The sequence below is a fragment of the Camellia sinensis genome, chromosome 2, assembly GCF_055761805.1.
Source record: "Camellia sinensis isolate YWXY chromosome 2, ASM5576180v1, whole genome shotgun sequence".
NCBI lineage: Eukaryota > Viridiplantae > Streptophyta > Magnoliopsida > Ericales > Theaceae > Camellia > Camellia sinensis.
This window is the reverse complement of record NC_138962.1, coordinates 203497519-203519541: the sequence shown is the minus strand read 5'-3', so window position 1 is coordinate 203519541 and position 22023 is coordinate 203497519. Positions and strand designations below refer to the sequence as shown.

Sequence of the window (22023 nt, the reverse complement as noted above, 5' to 3'; positions counted from 1 at the left end):
TTTAACTAGATGAAATTGCACAAGAAGTATACCTCTTAGGCAAATGACAAATAAAAAAAAAGAAAAGAAAAGGACATTCATCTCTTTACCTCAGGCAATGGAATTGTTTATCAAATACAACTTATACGGTACCCTTTACACTATGTTTGGGAATTTAGGAGAGAAAAGAAAAGAAATGATTACTTAAGTAAAAAGATAAAAAAAAAATAAAATAATTGTGATTTCTCTCATTTTTGTTTGGATAAGGAAAAAATAAAAGAAAATAAATGATTGTGATTTCTCTCATTCTGGTTTGGTTAGGTTTCATTATTTGGAGAGAAAAGAAAAGAAATGGAGTGATATGTATTTCTCTTATTTGTTTGGATAACCTAAGTAGAGAGAAATGAGAAGAAATGGAAAGAAATTGAGAGAAACTCATTTCTCTTATAAGCCTCATTTTCAATCTTCCCAAAAATGGAGAGATTGGGAGAGAAAAGAAACCATTATTTTTATAATACCTATTTTGTCCCTATAAAAATAAAAAAAATAAAATGATTAAAAATATAAAAAGATTATTTTGGTAATATAACATAAAATAATTTTTTTTCTTTTCTCTTAATGAAACCTAACCAAACAAGAATGAGAGAAATCACAATTATTTCTTTTCTTTTATTTTTTCTTTATCCAAACAAAAATGAGAGAAATCATAATCATTTCATTTCATTTTTTTTCTTTTCTCTTATTACTCAAGTAATCATTTATTTTCTTTTATCTCCTAAGTTCCCAAACATAGTAAGAGAAAAGAAAAGAAAAGAAATTATTTTATGTTATATTACCAAAATAACCTTTTTATATTTTTAATCATTTTATTTCTTTTATTTTTATAGGAACAAAATAGGTATTATGAAAATAGTGGTTTCTTTTCTCTCCCAATCTCTCCATTTTTAGGAAAATTGAAAATGAGACTTATAAGAGAAATGAATTTCTCTCCATTTCTTTCTATTTCTTCTCATTTCTCTCTACTTAAGTTATCCAAACAAATAAGAGAAATGCATATCACTCAATTTCTTTTCTTTTCTCTCCAAATCACTCAATCCAAACATAATGTTAAGGTCTCATTTGTTTGGATTATAGGGAGGAGATTAGAATTGATAGCGAGGTGAGACTACTATATAGAATGTTTGTTTTGAGAAATGGGGAAGAGGTTCTTAATCCCTTCGCATTAGTAAATGCTTTAAAAGGAAGATTGGGAAGGAGAAAGTAGAGATAGTATTAAAAAAATTGGCGATGATTCGTAGCTCGAATTTGAGGCTCGAATTTGGCTCGAATTCGTCAGAGTCGGAGTCGGAGTCAGAGTCGGAGTCGAAGTTGGAGGAGGAGGAGGAGGAGGAGGAGGAGGAAGGGGGAGGGAGGGGAGGGGGCCATAAAAATGGCTGGAGGAGGAGTCGGGGCCGGAGGCGGGGCTGCGGCGTGCTGCGACGATCGGAGCTTCTGCGACGATCGGCGGCGTGCTGCGACGGGGACAGCGGGCGGAGGCAACGAGCTCCTCGCGACGAGGACGGCGGGCGAAGGCGGGGGAGCTCCCTCTCTCCTCTTCCCCTCTGTTCCTGGTTTCAACGAAGAAGACGAAGAAGAAAAGAAGAAAAGAAAGAAAGAAAAGGAAGAACAAGAAAGGGAAAAAAAAATAAAAATGTAAAATGACGTCGTTTTACAGATTCGAGCCAAAATTCGAGCCAATTGTCCGAGCTACCAGGAATTATCCTAAAAAAATAGTGAGAAAATTTATTTTTTTTTTATTTTTTATATATTAAGATTTTTTTTAAAAATATCAATGTTTAAATTTTAAATTTTTTTATTTATTTTATTAATTTATATAAAAATAATTTAACAATTATTCACTATTAACCACTTCGCTCTTAAACCATTTACAATCAATCACCTCGCTAACAATCTGAGTATGAATCACTCCATTCTACCTCTCCAGTGCAGCTCCGTATCACCAGCTCTCTCTCTCTCTCTCTCTCCCTCAGCACCCCCCGACGAATCAAGGTATGCGAATTTCTTCCCCCTCTCTCTCTCTCTAGATTTCTCTCTATTGATTATTGTTCTCTTTATATATTTTTTCATGTGGCAATTCGATTTGATTGGTTGTTGGTACTAGTGTTGTTGAATTGTAGGGTTTTAGATTCAGTTGTATTGTTCTAAAAATATAATCAGTTTCTTCACGCTGGGTGTTTATCAAATTACCTATCATGCTCTTCTATTTCCATCTAATCTTAGTTTTTTGTCATCTACTTTCACTTAATTTTGTTATTAATAAATGGGTGATACCTTTTGGGTGACTCAAGGGTTTTGTTTAGAAAGCCATATTTCAACCTAAATTGCTTCATATTATGGTGGAAAGTTTGTGGTTCAAGTTTAATTGAGAGAGCATGGTAAATTCGTATCCTTGCATCACTTATATGTATTGTCTCGTATATAAATTAAAAGAATTATAAGTTTTTTCATGTAATGTATAAATTTATTGCAAAACTAAAGTACTAAATCATATAATTGATGACATGAAAAATTATTTCTAAGAAATTTACAAATTGGTCGAAGAGGTAAATATACATTCATTATAAACCCAAGTATCCAACTCATAAGAAATTATGACAAATTTGAAAATTTAAGAGCAAAAGATAAATGTCATTTTATTGTAAATATAAAAATAAGAGAAATTGCAACCAAAGACATGGTTTAGTACTTAATTGGATATGAGTAGTCCCAAACATGCTTGTTCTATGGTTTATTGTCATGGTCCAAACAAGTCTTTTTTTGGCTTAAATCTCGACTCTAAACTCAAAACTAACAGTTTATATGGGCTTGACTTACGAATTCAGGAATATATAAAGAAACCAAAAAAAAAAACAATATGAAGCAATTCGCTGATGAATGATAATGTCGCGACAAAGCCAAATGGGTTAAAAAATTAGTCAGCCCAATAAAGTGGATGTTGTAACACATGACGTGATTAGTGAATTATAAGATTGACAGAATTGTAAAAGCTGTGCCAATGCTTTTGATGCTTTATTTTACTTGCTAAGGATCTCTTCAGTCTGCTTTAGTCCCAGATGGCCACTGTACAAACACTTGTATTCACCAACATTAATTTTCAGTGCTTTGCTGAAATCAGCAAACAAGCAGGAAAACGTAACGGAAATCATAGTCACTGTTGCTGTTGTTTTTTTTTTTTTTTGGCATACTTTGTGAATGAATGAATACTTGTGTTTGGAGGGAGCCTGTTACTTTCTAGAACGAACTTCATAGGAAGACAAGGGAATTGTTTGGACCACAGAAAAAATGAGGAAGTGAAACTGTTGAAGCGTTATGTATTTTCATTGCCATCGTTGTGTGTTCATGCTACGTCGTTTTTTGCTTGGGAGGTAGTATAATTTGCACATAGATAATAACATGCCCTAAAAGTTGTGAGGGTATATATGACTATAGGCTATAATCATATGATATTAGATTGGATAAGAGTTTATTATTTTAGTTAAAGGTCTTTCATTAACATGATGATGTGTCTGTTTCCCATGTGTGCAGGCAAGATAGAGCACAATACCATTACTACTGCAAAGGAATAAGCTTATACATTCAATTTTTGGCTGTTTGTTTTGTTTCTGCTACTGTTAAATTAGCAGATCACAAGTGAGATTCTTTAGAAATGAGAGTATTCAGCGGATGGCGTTGTTTCCTTTTATGCCTTCCTCTCATTTTCTTCCTTCCTCATATTTTTTCTGGTGATTGTTCCCATCCTTGTTCTAATAGCTTTAAACTAAAATATTTAATTTCATTTTGAATTTCTAGTTAAGGCCTGACAGAAAGATGTTCTGTATTTCTCAGTTTTAGAATTGCAGCAAACTTCAACTGTAGAAGATCTGCACAAAAAACAAAGCAAGAAATTTGATCATCTTGTTCTTGGACCTGCTGCTGGTGAAGGTTTGCATGATCGTCTGCAATGCCAAGGTTTTTGCAATTTCCTTTGGGAAAAGAAAGTTTGCTTTAATGCCAGCGAGACTTGCATATTGTTCTTGAAAATTAACTATTTAATCCTGAAAAAGTGTTTTTATTTCCCTGTTGCAAAACCCTACCATTTGGTCTCCCTTTTAATAAAATATGTTTTGTATATTACTTTTAATTAATTGGTTTTACTATTGATTGGTGATTGGCTTCCCATTAAACCTATAAAATTATATTTTTGGTTTATCATTGACATATCTTGCTGTTCTTTTTGGTTATCTCTCAAATTCTAGCCAGTTTTTACTTTAAGTAGCAGTGGAACGTCATGTGAAACATTCAATTATGTAATCTCCTAAGGTTAATATTTCATCTAACTAATAGGTTTTATATAGCTAGATTCTTTCCTGGAAAATGAATTATTAGTTTTCTAACTGAATAACATGTTCATACTCTGCCCCTATAACTTGTAGCTGAACATTGGCCATGTCAATTCAACATTCATAGTTATACTCGCATCCAAAACTTGCATCTGAGTCTCCTGTTCTGTCGTTGTTTAATTCCTCTATAAACGTGTGTGGTCTCTTGCATATCTCATGTTTTGAATCTGTTGCAGGCATTAAAGCTCTTAACAAGACCCAATTTTCAGCTTCCGCTAACAATTTCAATTTTGGAGAGAACATTGCCTTTATCACAGTCTTCACCACTTACAATTCCTCCATTGATAGGACAATCAATGGTAAATCGAGAGACTTGGTTACTGTTGGGAACACTTCATACAATAAAGTGGAGAGGTCAATGGCCATTTTGAATGTCTTTATTAACTTCATTCAGGTAATTCTTCCTGACAGTATCATGCAGTAGTAAGACAAAATCGTAACCTAAGTATCATGCACCAATGAAGTACAAGCATGGTTCAAGCAATCATTTGCTAGAAACATTTACAAGAATATAAATCTTCGATCCATATTGAACCTTGAAATAGAAAAAATACAAAATAATAAAACAAGAAGTGGTAAAATATGCAGCCACTCAATAACAAGGTACACAGTCTACATGCAACAACCCAATGACAAGGGAGTGGCACATGGCTTTACATGCAGTCACCTATTACTATTGGCATGTGTCCTACATGCAGCCACTAGATCAAGAAGTAGGTGACAAGTTGTTTCGTCCCTTTTTGTGAACTAGAGTACACTTTTTCCGCCAAAAATAACCTTGGATCTTTTATGTTTTGTGCTTATGACATTTGCAGGCGACAATGCCCCAAAGCAACATAATTATTCTTACTGATCCAGCATCTAAGCTTCCGGTACACAAAAGTCGGGTCACTCTATATCCAATTCAAGGTGAATATTCACGAGACAAGTTGATGCTTCAAAGAATCAGGTCTTACATTGTAAGAGCATTACATTGATTAATAAATGGAACATTTCTGTTGTTTGTACATTTCTATTTATTGTAGCAATTTTATGGACAACAGTGCCAATTTATCTGAATATTTCATTTAACATGTTCGTATTTTTACTTTTCTTGTAACTATGCTGAGACTTAGAACTCCTGAATTTTTTTACTAAAAGTGAAAATCTACATTTTAGATTTCTTTTGATCAACATTGTTAGGGTTGCTCAACAGTGCCAATTTATCTGAATATTTCATTTAACATGTTCCTATTTTTACTTTTTCTGTAACTATGCTGAGATTTACTCTTGAATTTTTTGCTGCAAGTGATAATCTACATTTTAGTTTTCTTTTGATTAACATTGTTAGTGAGGGTTGCTTAATAATTTGTAATTATATGAACATAACAGTTGGAAGATACTTTCAAGTGTAGTTTGCTTTGCACTCTTCCCACACCATTTTTTGTTTTTGTTTTTGTTTTTGTTTGTGGCAGAAGTTTTGTTTATTTTATTTGTGGAATTTATTCTATCTGTGGTAGGCCTTTCTAGAAACAAGGCTTGAAGAGCATTCTCAGTGGCAGGGGCATATTAATCATTACATCTTTACCGACTCAGATGTGGCAGTAGTGGATGACCTAGGACAAATATTTAATAACTACCCAAATTTTCACCTGGCTCTCACTTTCCGGAACAACAAAGAGCAACCCCTGAATTCAGGATTCATAGCCGTGAGAGGCACTCCTGATGGAATCCGAAGGTGTGTAAATTGCAAGTTAATTTTTATTTATTTATTTTTTTGTGTATGTTCTGATTTGCTGCAATGCCATATTTTTTGTTATACATATTTTTACAAAAAATGATATATTTTTTTGGATACGTTGCAAGTCTATTTTTTGTCATACCCCAGATGGACATATTTTTTTGTTAGAAGTAATGTATTGAAATGTTATATTTTTTGTTATACATATTTTAACTCCGCTTTGCATTTTATATGCATTAAGTATTGATGCGTGCATATCTTTAATTCAAGGGACCGTGCTTCTACAATTCTAAGGATTTTACATTGTTTAGTGTTTTTTTCTCACAAGATATTTGTTTTTTCTATAATTGTATTTATTTTTTCTACTCTAAATCTAAAGGTGTCAAAAAATCTTATGATACATGATATGATGCAATCTTTTAAAAAATGGCCGCAACTGTTATGTAACAGTTGTAGTGGTTACCTATACCCGTTACAGCCACTATAACGGTGTGATAGAAATTTACAACCGTAACAGCAGCCACCATTACGTAAAGGCCGTAACGGCCACCACCATTACGTAAAGGCCGTAAGGGCCACCACCGTTATGTAAAGGCCATAATGGCCGTTACGTTGCCGCTACAGCACCGTTACGGTCGCTACAAGTGTTACGCTTCTATTTTTTAAATTTTCTTTTTTATATATAAATTTTGTATATATGCTATTTTCTCATTCATTGTGTTGTTTCAATTAGCTTAGAAACTAAAACATTTCAGAATCACAAGGGAAGTGGCAAAACGATTTGGAAACATATGAAAATGTTTGGAAAAAAAAAACTAAAGCCTAAATAGATGTTTATACATTCTCAATAATTAAATCATTGAACATATTATTTTTTATAAATTTTGTATATAATGCTATTATGTCTTTTGAATGTCCATACATCTTTTACGTAAAAATCTTATCTATATATGTTTTGAATGTCCAATCTTCAAGTTCTACAAGATTTCATTACTTTTTCATCTTATCTATTAACATCTATTTTTCTTATGTTAAATTTATTGAACAAAATTTAGATTTCATCTTATGTACTTATACATTATTATGTTGACATTTTGTATTTTAAACTTATGTTTATAAGTTTATTATTTTTAATATTAAACATGCTTCATTTTTTTTCTTAGCAAATTGAAAGTTATCCATAAGTATAATTAGGAAAGCAAAGAAAAATTCTTCAACAATAGAAAAATTTTCCATAGCGATTTAAAACTAATATAAAAATTAGTATATATATTGGATCATGTCTTAAAACTAAACAAAAATACTAAAAATTATTTTGAACCTCACTAAATGTGATTTTAGAATAAAAACATGCGTATCGGTATGTTTTCTTAAAGTTGTGTGAAAAATTAAAAAATTCACGGTTTCGGTTATCATCACCGTTACACTACGGCCATTACAGCCCACAACCACATCAATGCTACCATTACCATTACGGGAACTGCTACCATTATTTAAAACCTTGGATACAATACACAATTTGTATCCCAATTTGAAAACTATGCCCATGGGCTTGAAGCTGATGGAAGAAAGAGAGGGCAACTGGAGCAGAACTTAAGCCATAGGAAGAAAGGATCTGTGATAATTGGGAAGCAGTTACTTGTTTAACCTTTTTCCATTTCTCCCTTTTGAATAACTGCTTTGCTATGAACTTCCCTTCTAATTTTCTTACGCCTTCTTGGGAATCATCCGCAGCACTTGGAAATATGTCAATTTACTTTCTGAAGTGATCATGATTCATGATGTGAATACGGCTGCAGGGGAAAGGTTTTCTTACAAGAAGTACTGAAAATATACAGTTCCAAGTACATGAAAGCTTCCCGAATGCTTGGAGATCAATTGGCTCTTGCTTGGGTGGTAAAATCTCATCCATCCTTCAATGCAAAAAGGTTTACTAAACCACAAGCTTTTCTGGAAAAAATTGGTGGTGCTTCAGTGCTCTTCTTACCATGTGCTATTTACAACTGGACACCTCCAGAAGGTGCAGGTCAATTTCATGGGATGCCCTTGGATGTTAAGGTACACTCTAGTTACTAGACATGTTTTTCTCATAAATCTTAGTATCGAAGGATTTTTTTTTTTATTTTTTTTTAAATCCCATAGTTCTTGCTTTTAATCTGGGATGCAGGTTGTTCATTTTAAGGGGTCAAGGAAACGTCTTATGCTCGAGTCTTGGAACTTCTTTAATTCTTCATCTTCTGACATTTCAGATATGTTATGCCTCATCTTAAGTAGTGGGAGGGCGAAATATGATTTTTAAATTCAATTTCATATGGTTCATTAGCCGGCGTGTAAATTCAGTGGAGGGAACAACCCAATTCATTTCAACACGGAACTAGCTGGCAGTTTATTGTTTGTAGGATAGGCCTATGAAGTTAAAATATCTTCACATTCTTTGTCAACCATTGTCAACATTGTTTTTCCCAAACCCATGTTGTGTATTTGGCATTGCTTACTGTGAATGTTTTTTGATGGAAACAAAGCAGAAGAAACTCAAATGGCTATAGATGTGAATCTTAATTCAGTTACTACAAAAAACAGAAAAAAAAAAAAAAAGAAAAGAAAAAATCAAAAAAGAAGAGAATTGTTTTGGAGTGGTGGAAATATGTTTTCTTTGACCAGAGTGAGTGTTTCCTCCCCTCCCTGTGCTTGTTTTCTGTTACTGTAGAAAACATTTTGTTAATTTTCTTTCATTTTGTTGTGTAAGAGTTTATACTTTTTTCTCATTCTCTTGGGAAACCAAGGAGCACAGTGGCAGTGTCTGCCCAATTTCTTGTGCTATTTTTGCTGAAATACTTTCCCTTTTTTTTGTTTTCTTTTTTTCAAATCAAAATGCTTGAATTGTGGAATAATATCTTGCTGATTTTATTTTGTGTGTAAATTGTGGATTTGTTCAATTTTTATCTTGTTTATTTAAGAGACTTTGAATCAGTCTGCCTTGTAAGTGTGTAGGCTTCAGCGTATTCAATTTTTTACTCAACCAGAATGATGAGAAGACAATTTTTATGATTTGTTTTTTGTTTTGTTTATTTGTTTATTTTTGTGTCAACTTGAGTAAGACATTGAATTTGTAACATCTTGACAGAAATTTGACTAGTGTAGGGCATATTTGCGTTTGAAAGTAAAAACAAGCACAACCTGAGGGTATAGCTTGGTTTTGGCTTGTAACGGCTATTTTCTCACCAATCGTCAACTCCATAGATTTCGAGTCTCAGGGCGTTCTTACTATACCAGTTGACCGCATTATTTTTGAAAGTGTAAATTACACATTGGCCATTTTTTCACTTTGGTATTTAAAGATTATTCACTGTGTTTGGTTTGAGTTTTCTGGATTAAGTTTTTTGAAAATTGACTTTTTGGTTTTTGTATTTTTTTGTTTTTAGTGAATATTTTTTAAATTTTAAACATTTTTTTTTACTTTTTTAGATGCACCTTATTTAGATGTATCTAAAAAGTAAAAAATTTGTGAAAAAATATTTTAAAAAATTAATAAATACATAAAAATATAAAAAATGTATTGAATTCTTATATTTTTTTGTATTTTTGGTATTTAGTGAATTTTTAAAAGATTTTTTTTACAATTTTTTTATTTTTTAGGTGTATTTATGTTAGATGTGTCTAAAAAGTAAAAAAATTGCTTAAAATATTAAAAAAATTCAGTAAAAACAAAAAAACACGGAATAAGAAAGTAAAATTTTTTAAAAAGTGTTTTGGAAAACTGGAAACCAAGCATTGTTATTATTTTTCATTTTGGCTTTTCATGAGGAATTTTTTTTTTCCATTTTATTCCAAAAATTAATTTGTCTAAAATTAGATAGAAAATAACACATTGACAATTATGTGACATAAAAATATTTTATTATATATAATTTACGCATTTGACATAAACTTAAATTTTAATATAATAATATTTTTTTATATTATGTGGCAATTAATGTAGTATTTTTATTTAATTTTGAACAAAAGGTAGTTTTAGAAGTAAATTAGAAAAAAATTGAAACATGAAAGTTCAAAATGGGAAAAAAATTATGAGAGCCAAAGTGGGAAAATAACCAAATATAGAGAGGGCAAAGAGTAATTTACACCTTTTTGAAATTGAAATGTTTATAATGAATCACATATAATTTTGTTTAAATTTTGAAGAGTCTATACCTAAGCAATCCTTTATTTCTATCCTTCTTCACAGTCCTCTCTGCAAGAGTGCAATTGATGATGCAACGAAAGTTGCAATTTTCAATTGTTTTGATGATGTAAGTAGGGAAATTGATAAGCTGTGCACCACACACATGAATTGCAAAATCTACCTAGGTTTGAAACATTCAACATATTTACGATATGTAAGATGTGAAGGCAAATACTAGTCGACAAAGCTTTTTGCTTGGTGTAGATCCAATGAACACAATTACTCTGCATTCTAACCAGAAAAACTAGACAACACATTTGATTTAGTCCATCAGAAAAACTAGACAGCACATTTGATTTAGTCCAAGACTTTTCCCTTGCCAGTTTTAAGGTTACTACATGATGCAATGCAACGATAAAGACACTGATAATTTCCAACCATGCAATAACCCTTTTATCTCATTACTAGTGTTGCGTGGTATTTCAAACCAATCACGTAATGAAATTTTTGACAAGTGGTACATAATGACTTACCTTTGTTAGGTAATTAAGCCACAAAAGATGATTCACTTACGCTGTGTTTAGTTAGAGGATTTAAAGAGAAATTTGAAAAGGGAAAGCGAAAAGTTTGATAAAATATGAATAAAATATACCTACATTTCACTTAATTTCACACACCTTTTTCCTTTTCTTTTTCAAATCCCTCTTCAAATCCTTCAACCAAACTAAACATTAGCGTGTTGCGATTTCTCATTAGCCACTAATTTTCAAACATAAACACATCCAAAGTCTTTAAGATAGAAAAGAGTGCTTCTATGTATAAAGTTTCAAAATAAGAAAGGACCTTCATGAAAATTCTGCCAAAGGAACAAGACAACCTATCCCTATCATTAACTTAAGAAAATAAATCATAAAACAAGAGTGTAATTGAGTAACGGACAATCTTGATAATTGACTGGTCTACCACCCTTTTACTAGTTCAAGAATCTTACTCGGAAGGTTCAAAGCATGGAACCCTCAATTTTTTGCGCCCATTACCAACGAAAAGAGAATGGGCAAGTCCTGGCCAATGCCAGTAAGAGCGACCGTCTGAGTTTACAGTGTTTTACCTCTGAAAGTTCACAACTAGTTCTGGAGCCCGGGGAAGAGATGACCAGGCTGCCCTGAATACTAAAAATTCTCAATGAACTTCAGTTATTCTTTTAGCATAAAACAATATGCAGACAAATTGAGATGAGATTTCTTAGACCGACCAGACTCAAATAGAGTTAGTTTGCACAGAAACATTGGTTAAACATAACAAGATGAGAGCAAGGCCTCCCCAAGCACCTTAACTAACAAGGCGGACTTCAAGTTCAACCAAGGGATGTTCAAATATCACATGAACTAAGTGAAAGTGGCAAATGTGATAATCCTAACTGCAAAAATTTGCAAAAAAAAAAAAAAACCTACACAGATCACTGATATATGTGATACAGAAAAATCTTTTCTTGAACCATTCCCAAAATCACAACCTTGCATTGAGAGGGGATTCTAGCCATTGGAACATAAAATATTCTCCTAATGAATTCCATTTCCAGAGATTCATAGTGTAGAATGCTTGATATTAGTTTATTTAACAGAGTGAAATCACTCAAATATCTTCCACTCTATGCGATGACCCATGGTACAATGTTTCGTCAAAAAAATAAAAAATAAAAGAAAAAATAAACAACGAAGATACAGGTTTCTTCAATATCCAAACACAACATTTGCCCAGAGAACAAAAAATCTAAAGAAAACCAACCAGACAAAATGTTTCGAGAAATTATATATAAAATATACGGACAAAATGCAGAAAATTGCTTGCAAATTACGCATAAATAACGAGTATCCACCCGGTCACCATAAAAGGAAAATGCAAATGTTGGTGTATTAGAAATGATTGATAACTAGTGAGTATAACAATTATATACTAAAATCAAAGCAAAGCACACTGGGATATTGCACAAATCATTAATATTATCAATCCACCTCATATTTTGGCAATACATAGGAGTCAAATATAGTTCAATTAACGCATACAGAGACTAGAAAATCTAAAACTATCGTGTGCTATTTTATTCGAATTTCCATAGAAATGATACAAAGTCCACCACCAATCAACAAAATGCTCCATCATCAGTCATGAATTCTACAATTTTATAAAACTACAACAATTACATTCCCAAGAATTCAAGAAGATGGTCTTGGATTTTCTTTCTTTTGATACAGCCCAGAAAATAAAATAATCCACCGACCACAAAAATTTCTTCGGCGTGGAATGCAAATTCCCCCCGTCGTATGGCATCATCATTACAGATATATGTAAACAAGATAATCAATTGGGTAAAAGAACAGAGATAGGTTATAAAAAAGGAAGAACAAAAAAATTATATGAATCAAAATAAACAAGGATCGAAAAACTTTTTTTATACCACACAATTGAATGAATGTGGATATCACTGGTCACTCTTCTTCCCACCACCATAGTAACCAAGATACCACCTCACAAACTTCTTCAAACCTGCCTGCAAATCCGTCGTAGGCTTATACCCGAGCTCCCTCTGCGCATAACTTATATTCGCGTGCGTGAATTGCACGTCCCCATTTCGTGGCAACTTCATAATCACCCTCTTCGCCTTAAGTTTCAATAACCTCTCCAGAATCCCCACAAGGTCCGATACAGGGACCGGTGAAGTATTCCCCAAATTAAAAACCCGCAATTGAGCCGGCCCCTTCTTCTTCCCCCCACTCCCAGTACTCTTCTCTGCAGTATCCAAGGCGGCCACACAGCCCTTCACAATATCATCAATGTAAGTAAAATCCCTAGCAACAGTCCCATGATTGGGAGCCTCAAAGATTGGAATTGACTTCCCTTTCAATATATCCCTAGTGAAAAAGAAATAAGCCATGTCTGGCCTCCCCCACGGTCCATAAACAGTGAAAAACCGCAACCCGGTTAGCGAAAGCCCGTAAATATGATTATAAGTGTGTGCAATTTCTTCACCAGCTTTTTTAGTAGCAGCATAGAGACTAGCAGGTTGGTCTGTTCTATCTTTTTCTGAAAATGGTACTCTAGTGTTAAGTCCATAAACAGAACTAGAAGATGCCCAAACAATTGAAGGCTGTGGATCAGCAGATTTACATACTTCAAGTAAACTAACTAAACCAGCAAGGTTGCTATGAACATAAGAGCTAGGGTTTTCCATTGCATACCTCACACCAGCTTGAGCAGCCAAATGCATTACATGGGTAAAAGCAACTACCTCAAAAAGCTTCTTCAAAAGAGCTATGTCATTGATATCTCCTTCAACAATGAACACACCAGTGCGTTCAAGAAGAGCTTGGCGAGCTCGTTTCAATGCAGGGTCATAGTAATCGTTGAAGTTGTCAAGTCCGAGAACGCCGTCGCCACGGCGTTTGAGGGCTGCGGAGACATGGGTTCCGACGAAACCGGCGGCGCCGGTGACTAGGACCGAGAACCCGTTTCGGGATCGGACTTTGGCGGAGGATCGGACCCGTTTTTCCCAAGTCGGGCCGCCCCAGGAGTAGGTTCGGAGGGATCGGCGAGAGAGATCGGAGGAGATTGGGGAAGAAGAGGAAGAGGGTGATCTGAAGAAGAAAATGAAGATCAAACCTATGAAGATGAAGGACCAGAAAGTGAGTTTGAAGAGAGAGGAGTGGAATCTGAGTCTGTGACTGTATGGAGATTTGTCCATCTTGAATTTTCCTGGGGTTGATGGAGCACTGTCAATGTGGGACTTCATTTGTGACATTTTCTCGGGAAAATCTTGGGTTTTTTTGTTGTTTTAGTTTTTTTCTTCTTTCTGGGCTTGATTTTCTTGTGGGTTTTCCTGGAATGTGGTGGAAAATCTAGGGTTTTGTTGGGTCAGGAAGTTTCTATTTTTTTCTTCCTTTTTCTCTCTCAATTTTGTTGTTGGAGTTGAAGATAAGGCCAAAAGGGTGTGTGTTTATGTGTTGGTGGTGATGGCTCTGTTCAACTTTATTTGTGGAATCTTCTGGTTATTGGAAGGAGTGGTTGTTTACTGAGAAAATATTTGAGATTATGATGGTTGATTAAGAAAATGGGTAATTGGAGAGAGAACGTGAGAGGGAATGAATGTGAAGGATTTAAAAATGGAGATTTGAAGATGGGGCTAATGGAGTGGAAGAAGAACAAATTCAAAAAAAAAAAGAAAAAGAAAAAAGAAAAAAAAACAAGTGCAATTAATGAAATAGATTAACTTAATTGCATGGACTAATTAGAGTTAAGAAATAGGGTTTTCTCTCTCATCATTACCAAGAAAAATTTAAAGCTTCTCTTGTGGCATAGTTGAAAGTGAAGAGATAAAATGATGAGGAAAGGCTATCTATCCATTGGGTTTTAGATTGATTGATTGGTTGGGGAGGCATTGAAATGTAGGCCTCCATTTATTTAACCTATTTTTTGTGTGGGAGTTCTTTATTTGGGGAGGAGTGATTTAAGTTTGGGATTTGAAGTTTTGGGGGTTAAAGGGGGGTTTGTTGGGGATGGTGTGGAGGACATTTTGAGGCCTAATTATGAGGGGTTCCTAAATTTCACACACAATTGAAGGGCATGAGAGATTTGTGGGGATTTGAAACTTCGATTTTTCTAAATGATTTAGAATGACAAGCATGATATGTTAATTGGATCTTGCTAATAACAATATAAATATATATTTTTTTTTTTAGTATTTGTTAGTTAATAAGTGTAAAAAAAAATAGAAATCAGACATAATAAATAAATAAATAAATAAATGTAATTTTTAAAAAGCGGACTCCAATAAATGTTATAAAGTGTTGTTTGGGAAGTTAGTTAAAAATTAATTTTTTGATTTTTTTTTGATTTTTTTGAAAAAATATGTAAAAAAATAGAGAAGTAATGTAACTCAAAATAGAGTTATAGACATCTTCTCAAAAGAGATCAAAATCTAGCCGATTTATATGATTTTGATGTATAATTTTGTATTTCTAATATTGTTGTTTGTGTATTTGGGCATAAAAAGAGGGAATGATATTCACATATGTCTAATTTTGTATTTCTAATATTGTTGTTTGTTAATTGTATTTGAACATAAAAAGGGAGAATAATATTCATATGGCCTATGATGGTATAACAAGGGTGAGAGGTTAGTCTATTTGGATAAAGAGTAATGTTGTGGATACTAAGGCTTCTTTTAAAAAGATGGCTAAAAGTAAAATTTATCTATTTTGAGTCATATTATCTCATTATTTTTTTTATACGTGTTTTTAAAAAAAACTAAAAAGAACTCTTTTTAACCAACTTTCCAAACAACCCTAAATATTTCTTAAAAATTTCTACATGTGAGCGGTTTGATAGAAATTTTGATAAAACATGCGATATCGCTAGCATTTTTGTTGGATAAAATGATTTGAAAATGAAAGAAAAGAGAATAGAAAAATAACCCAAAATTTGGGTCAAGGAATTTACCTCAAAAGCGAATGTGTAGTTTGATATTTAGTTGTTGTATTGTCAAGTCTATATATCGAAGTTTCACGGTAATATTTTTGAATAAAATTCTAGATAAAAATTTTGTGTACGTAGTATTGCTAAAAAAAATAATTCTATCATATTCAATCACTTGTTTAGATAGATCAAAAGGAAAGAAATAGAGAAAAATATATAAATCAAATCAATTAAAATTCATTTTTTGAATGTCCTTGGGAGAAAAAAAAAAAATTAAAAGCTAAAGTATTGATTTTGCTTCTAAAGTATAAGAAAATTGACTTCTATCTTGCTTTTCCACACACATAATAAAATGTGTTTTTTTTATTAGTTTTTCTTTTCTTTTCTCTCGTTTGTCTTTCCCCAACTAGGGGAGGAAACTTCACTCTTCTTTCTTGCTTTCTCTCATAAAGAAAAAGGAAAATATACTACCCTTTTTTTCTTTCCTCTCATACTTAATTTATATATATATTTTTTTCTATCCTAGTTTGCCAAATGATTTATAAAAACGAAGTGCAATTATCATCTCTAAATATTAAACCCTAAATATCATTTCATTAAAATTATTAAATCTATCACTGTTATTGATCCTCTACCACATGTAGAGTCCATAAATTCAATAGGAATGACAACGAAATACCATTAAGAAAAAAGACTTTGCACCCAAATCATTAAAACTCTATTTTATTTTTTTCTAGGTCAATAAGCACTATATCAAAGTTTTCTTTTTTTTTTTTCTCTTTTTTTTTTTCCCTATATTTTTCTATTAGTTGCCTAAGTAGAAAAATAACTTTCATATTAGATCTCCTAGACATAATCAAATTGTTTTTTATGGAATCAATGTCTTATACCTTAACTTGGGTTTGGTAGAGTTTTTTAAATATGATTTGAGAATATGAGTAGTATTTTGAGTTTGTGAGTTTTGGAATTATGATTTGAGTGTAGAAAATTTGTTTGGTGAATGGGTTTTAAAAAGAGTTTTTCAATTAAGTGATGTGACATAATTTTTGATACAAAAATTTATAGCTCATAACCAGACACACAACCCAAAATTTTATTCAAGACTCATAAAAAAAATTAAAAAAAAATTGAAAATATTTTTTATTTAAAATATAAAAATAACAAGTGCCAAAAAAAAAAAAATTCATGAACATTGTCCAGTCAACCAACCGGACGTTTGGAGGGATGTTCGAGTACACAAATTTTCAAACGCAGGTGTGGAAATGATTTTTGAAAACTATAAACAAACGCCGCACTCAAACTAAAAGATATAATCATAATTCAAAAGTTGTACCAAACACAGCCTTAATTTCTCTACATTAATCTCCAAATGAAATTTTATTGTATGAGTGCAACTTTGAATATCACCTTTGTTTTTATTTATTAAAACTAAAGTAAGTTTTATTTATTTATTAGACATTTTCTTAAAATTCAAGATCTTATGAAACAAATTTGTTAACCAAACTATCCATAAATCAAAAATAGATTTATTAACAAGATTTCATATTCAAAAAGATGTGTATTACAATAATGGGAAAAGTAAATACTTTCTCTTACAAACAATATGAACATCTAAGATATTGGTGTTTTGATTAACTTTAATGACAAATTTATTTCAGTGGAATCCCATTACGCATGAATTACACCTTAATTAATGGCTTTAAGAAACTAATTAGTAAAAAATATTACTATATGCACCAATTAGTGTATTAACTAGTGTATCAATTAATAATGTAACATAATTTAAGAAGTTTTTGGTATTTATAATTTGTATAATGAGTAGAGTCAATGATAATGTCATAACTAGTGTTGATACACTAATTAGTTCATGTAGCATCATCGATTAGTAAAAATTCATGCAATGATTTTTTAATTGACGAATGCTAATGACTCACACAATTTAAGCCCTTAAAAGTTAAAATAACGCACAATGACATGATGATAAAGGAGTTGGGTCTTATATGATTGAATTGATTAAGGCTTTAAGACCCCCAAAAAATGAGTAACCCCCGTGACCCTCAATTGATGTGGACCACATGTTTGTATTTTTATTTTTATTTTTATTTTTATTTTTTTTCTCTCTCTCACAGTTACGTGTGAATTGTGGGGGTTATGTTTTGTGGGAGTCTGTATCAAAATCATGATTGAATTTGTAATAAATCAAAAATTAACATGTAACTCATCATTTCATTAGAGACAAAATTGGAAAAAACTTTTTGGAAGTCTCAATTTTTTCCTTTTTAATTTATCATAAGATAAAACACTCATAACTTTTAGTACAATGAATTCTACATGCATTTTGTTAATATTCTGCCATTATGAGTTTATCCTAAACCATGTAATAAACAGAAGAATTTTTTTTTAAGGAACTTGATATTAAAATTTTATAAAATAAAAAATATATAATATTTTCATAATAGTTGGAGTTTTTCAATATTTTCATAGAAAAAATTCGATACAGAGAAATTTCGCTCCGACACAGAGAAATTTCACCTCGACATAGAGAAATTTCTTTGATTTCACAAAGAAATTTCATCAAGGGACCTTAGCTAATAATATATATATATATATATATATATATATATTGGACCTCTCATACTATTTAAAGTTGGAAAAAAAATGTTTCACTAATTTTTCCTAAACAAAATAAGATAGAAAAATATAATAATTAATTGAAGCATTAGTGGCTTACTATGTCCACGTAAATTACTTCCTCATTTACTTGAAATTACTAAGCATTTTGACAATAAAACTATTAATATAAAGGGTGAATTACATTAACCTCCCTTTTAATAAGATAAAAGGGATTGAAAATAATACAAATAGTATGAAAACATAATAATAAATGAGAAAAAATTATACATTTCAATGTAATAAAGATCACAATATCAATTTTTTTTTTTTTAAAAAAAATCTATGTGACTAACATATATTGATGCAATGGTGATTAAGTATTATATAATTAAAACTTTAAAAGAATTTAATAGAATTATATTATAATTATGAAACTTATTATATATATATATATATATATTTTAAATTTAAAGAGATTTCATGATAATTTATCCTAATGTAAACATATCAGATGAGCTAAAGTGATAAGAACGAAAATGCCCCTCACCTTTCATCACCATTGCTTTCCATCATCTATGTCAACAATAGGTGTACTGTTATATCAATGCTGATTTAAAATTTGATATTATATATTTAAATAAAATATCAGTTCTTATTTCATATAAGCAACCATATGTTTATGTATGTTTAGATACAGACATAAAAATAAATGTTTCCATTGGATTTTTTTATATGTGATGAATCTAGAAACGATGGTACTACATGCACCAATTAATGTACACACTAGTTTATCAATTAGTGTTATGTCATTAGTGGAAATATTGCAGAGTCAAGTTTGAATCTGTTCTCTCTCTCTCTCTCTAAAAACCTCCACCCCGGGCCTCACTTTTGGCTGGCCGGCCGCCGCCTTTGGCTATGGCGGTCGGCTGGTCCAGCTTCCTCTTCTGTTTGTGTGTTATTTTTTCCATATAATAACTTGATTCCCACAATGTTTTCCCACTTAGATGTGTTTCGGTGCTGCTGGTCTAGCTTCCTTTGGAGTTGTATGTTTTGTTTTCACCAGGGGGTGCTTGGTATAGGGGTCAGAACAGAGTAGATGGTGGTCGGTTTTGGACTGGAATAGAGGTTGTTCTAATCTGGTTAGGAGTTTCATTCGGGCGCTCCCGTGCGAGTGGGAGTTTGAGGGATGAATGTTGGTTCGGATCTATGGAGATGCTTCGATCCAGATCTAAGATCTAAGAGTCCAGATCTAGATCCAAATCTTCGATCCAGATCTAAGATTCCATTCGAGCGCTCCTTTTCAAGTGGGTGTTTGAGGGGTGTACTTCATCCAGTTGTATCCAGTGGGTGTGTTCGGAGTTTGGATCGGAACAGAGGTGTCCGACCATGGATCTGGAGTTGGCAGTGGGTGTGTTCATGTTCGGTGTTGGGTGTGTTCGACCATAGGTATGGAGAAGTGGAGTTGGCAGCGGGTAATGGCGTGGAAGTGGGTCTCGGCGTTGGGTGTGTTCCGATGCATTGAGTGCTCGGTAGGTGTTCAGATGGGTTGCGTAGTTGGTAGCAGCAGGTTGGCTAGCAGGGGAGCTGCCGTGGGTGTGAGAAAGAAGAAGATATTGGGGTTTGGATCTGCAGTGGGTTTGGGTTCTGCTCTGGGTATGGGTGGCTCGGCTGGCAGTGTGAGTTTCATAGGTTAGGAGGTTGGTGTACCAGTGTAGAGACGGACCGTTGTGGAGGATGATGATGGCGGCAGGAGCAAGGTGGTAGGTGAGTCCGCAAGGCGCAACAGCAGAGTGGAAGAAGGGGCTGATGATGGTGAGTCAGTAGAGGTAGGGGCTGATGTTGGTGAGTTAGCAGAGGTGTGGGCTTTGGGTGGCGTGTATGGATCTTGGCTGTTCAGCAGCGTGGGAGTGCAGCAACATTGGGTGTTGTTTTGTTTAGTTTGGCTGTTTTGTTTAGTTTGGATTCGGGTTGTGTGGGTTGACGTTGTGGGGAGTCTTGTATTTTGTTTTATAGTTAAGTTCTTCTTAACTTTTTTGTTTAAAAAAAAAAAAAAAAAATTGTGAGGCCAAGGGGTTGGTTGTATGGATGCGAGTAGCAGTAGTAGGGGTATTCTGTACTTTCCGAATCTCTCTCGATGCATGTCATCTGCCTGTACCTTTAATTTCATGCTGTTAATGAAATTTTTCTTTGCTGATCAAAAAAAAAAAATAGTGTTATGTCATTATTACTAACCACATATATTATACAAATTATAAATACTCAAAATCTCTAAAATTATGTCAGATCATCTGTTAGTATTCTAATTAATATATTAATTGATACATTTTAGACCCTCCATGGACACTGAAAGTCACAACCATCATAATTCTCTTAATTACCTAATTTATTAAGTCATATTATTTATGCATATATCAAAACAAAAACAAAAAACAAAAAAAAAAATTGAAGAATTTACTATTATTATTACTATTATTATTAGTTTTTGGCCAATCAATAGGAATTGACTTATATCATACTAGGTATTTAATTACTTAAGAAAACCCAATGACATGGTATAACAAACACAACAAATCCAATAAAAATTAATTCAATAATCACATAAAATGGACTCCAAACAAATACAAGACAAAAAGGCTTATATATAAGTTAGAGAAAGTTGAACATCTCTATATGATTTTTATTTTATTGGATTTAAAATTCTCTAAGTTTGTCATGGTGACAGTTATGTGATGTACACATACATATTCGATTGTTTAAGGTTGATCCTATGATTTATTTTTGTGTATGTCACTGCCTTTTTGTAACACTACCTATGTTATGTGAAAAATTTAGAAATCTCCTATATGTTGATTTGTGATTATGTATCAATTTTAAGTAGTATCTAATAATCCTAGTCAAACAATCAAGACAAATCGATACAATGATTTTACGTGAAAAAACCACAATTGGAACACTTCCAATTGTGATAAAAAAATCACGGGCAACAGTCACAAAACAATCCACTAAGAATATATAAAGGAATTACACAGGTATACTCTCAATTACCTAGCGAATCCACGCCCGAATTGAACCAACCCTTATGTACCTCTTCCAACCCCGTCTTCACCTCGAAATTGTCTTGACAATGAGCCACTCCAGAATCCACCAAAGTTTCAGGCTCGAATTCTTCAGAATCCACTGAAGAACAACTCTCTCTTTTGTGTAGAACAAACAAATATTCCTTTGATGTATACTCTTTAAACTATGAGTTGAATACTCAATTAAAACATCAAAGAAAACTAGCAAAATAGCCCCAGATATAAACCCTAGAACCCAAGAAGAAGACCTGGAGGTGTAATCCTAGATTTGGAGTAACTTGCGAATTTATAGAATCTGAAATCGCTAGGTCCGCTCGAGCGTGGGAATGGACGGAGACACTATATCGAAACCAAGATGTACGCTCGAGCGTGAAAACACGGATCACAGTATTTTTGCAGACTCACCAAACTTCTGGAACTCAGCATTCTTCGCTCGAGCGGGGGAATGTTCGCTCGAGTAGACAAGCAACTGCGAAGGCAATTTTTCATTTTGCTTCGGGGGCGCTGCCCCTTGACCCCGCCGTGGCGCTGCCCCATACCCGTCAAGGAGTGCTGCCCCCTGGA

General features: G+C 32.9%; 2 protein-coding genes across 5 annotated transcripts; one reads left to right on the top strand and one right to left on the bottom strand.

Moving 5' to 3' along the window:
- Window positions 1-1901: 1901 nt before the first annotated feature.
- Window positions 1902-8683, top strand: LOC114321043 (polyphosphatidylinositol phosphatase). Of its 4 annotated transcripts, none has more exons than XM_028268174.2 (8): window positions 1902-2028; window positions 3565-3761; window positions 3865-3987; window positions 4595-4812; window positions 5234-5327; window positions 5994-6135; window positions 7938-8196; window positions 8306-8683. In XM_028268174.2, exons 2-8 carry the CDS (start codon window positions 3686-3688, stop codon window positions 8435-8437), a joined length of 1044 nt encoding a protein of 347 aa, XP_028123975.2. In that variant the 5' UTR covers window positions 1902-2028; window positions 3565-3685; the 3' UTR covers window positions 8438-8683. The 4 variants fall into 4 exon arrangements, with proteins under 4 accessions (XP_028123975.2, XP_082772731.1, XP_028123973.2 ...); XM_082916605.1 differs by having other exon boundaries at window positions 8281-8683; XM_028268172.2 differs by having other exon boundaries at window positions 5234-5377; window positions 5918-6135.
- A 3693-nt stretch (window positions 8684-12376) lies between these two features.
- LOC114321044 (UDP-glucuronate 4-epimerase 3) lies at window positions 12377-14742 on the bottom strand. Its single transcript, XM_028268175.2, has one exon. The coding sequence runs from the start codon at window positions 14094-14096 to the stop codon at window positions 12780-12782; it is 1317 nt and encodes a 438-aa protein (XP_028123976.1). The 5' UTR covers window positions 14097-14742; the 3' UTR covers window positions 12377-12779.
- Between the last annotated feature and the right edge of the window lie 7281 nt (window positions 14743-22023).

Coding starts and splice junctions, on each gene's coding strand:
- LOC114321043 (XM_028268172.2), top strand. CDS start 3,686: ATGAGAGTATTCAGCGGATGGCGTTGTTTCCTTTTATGCCTTCCTCTC. Junction 4,813..5,233: donor TCTTTATTAACTTCATTCAG/GTAATTCTTCCT, acceptor TGACATTTGCAG/GCGACAATGCCCCAAAGCAA. Junction 8,197..8,305: donor GGATGCCCTTGGATGTTAAG/GTACACTCTAGT, acceptor TCTGGGATGCAG/GTTGTTCATTTTAAGGGGTC.
- LOC114321044 (XM_028268175.2), bottom strand. CDS start 14,096: ATGTCACAAATGAAGTCCCACATTGACAGTGCTCCATCAACCCCAGGA.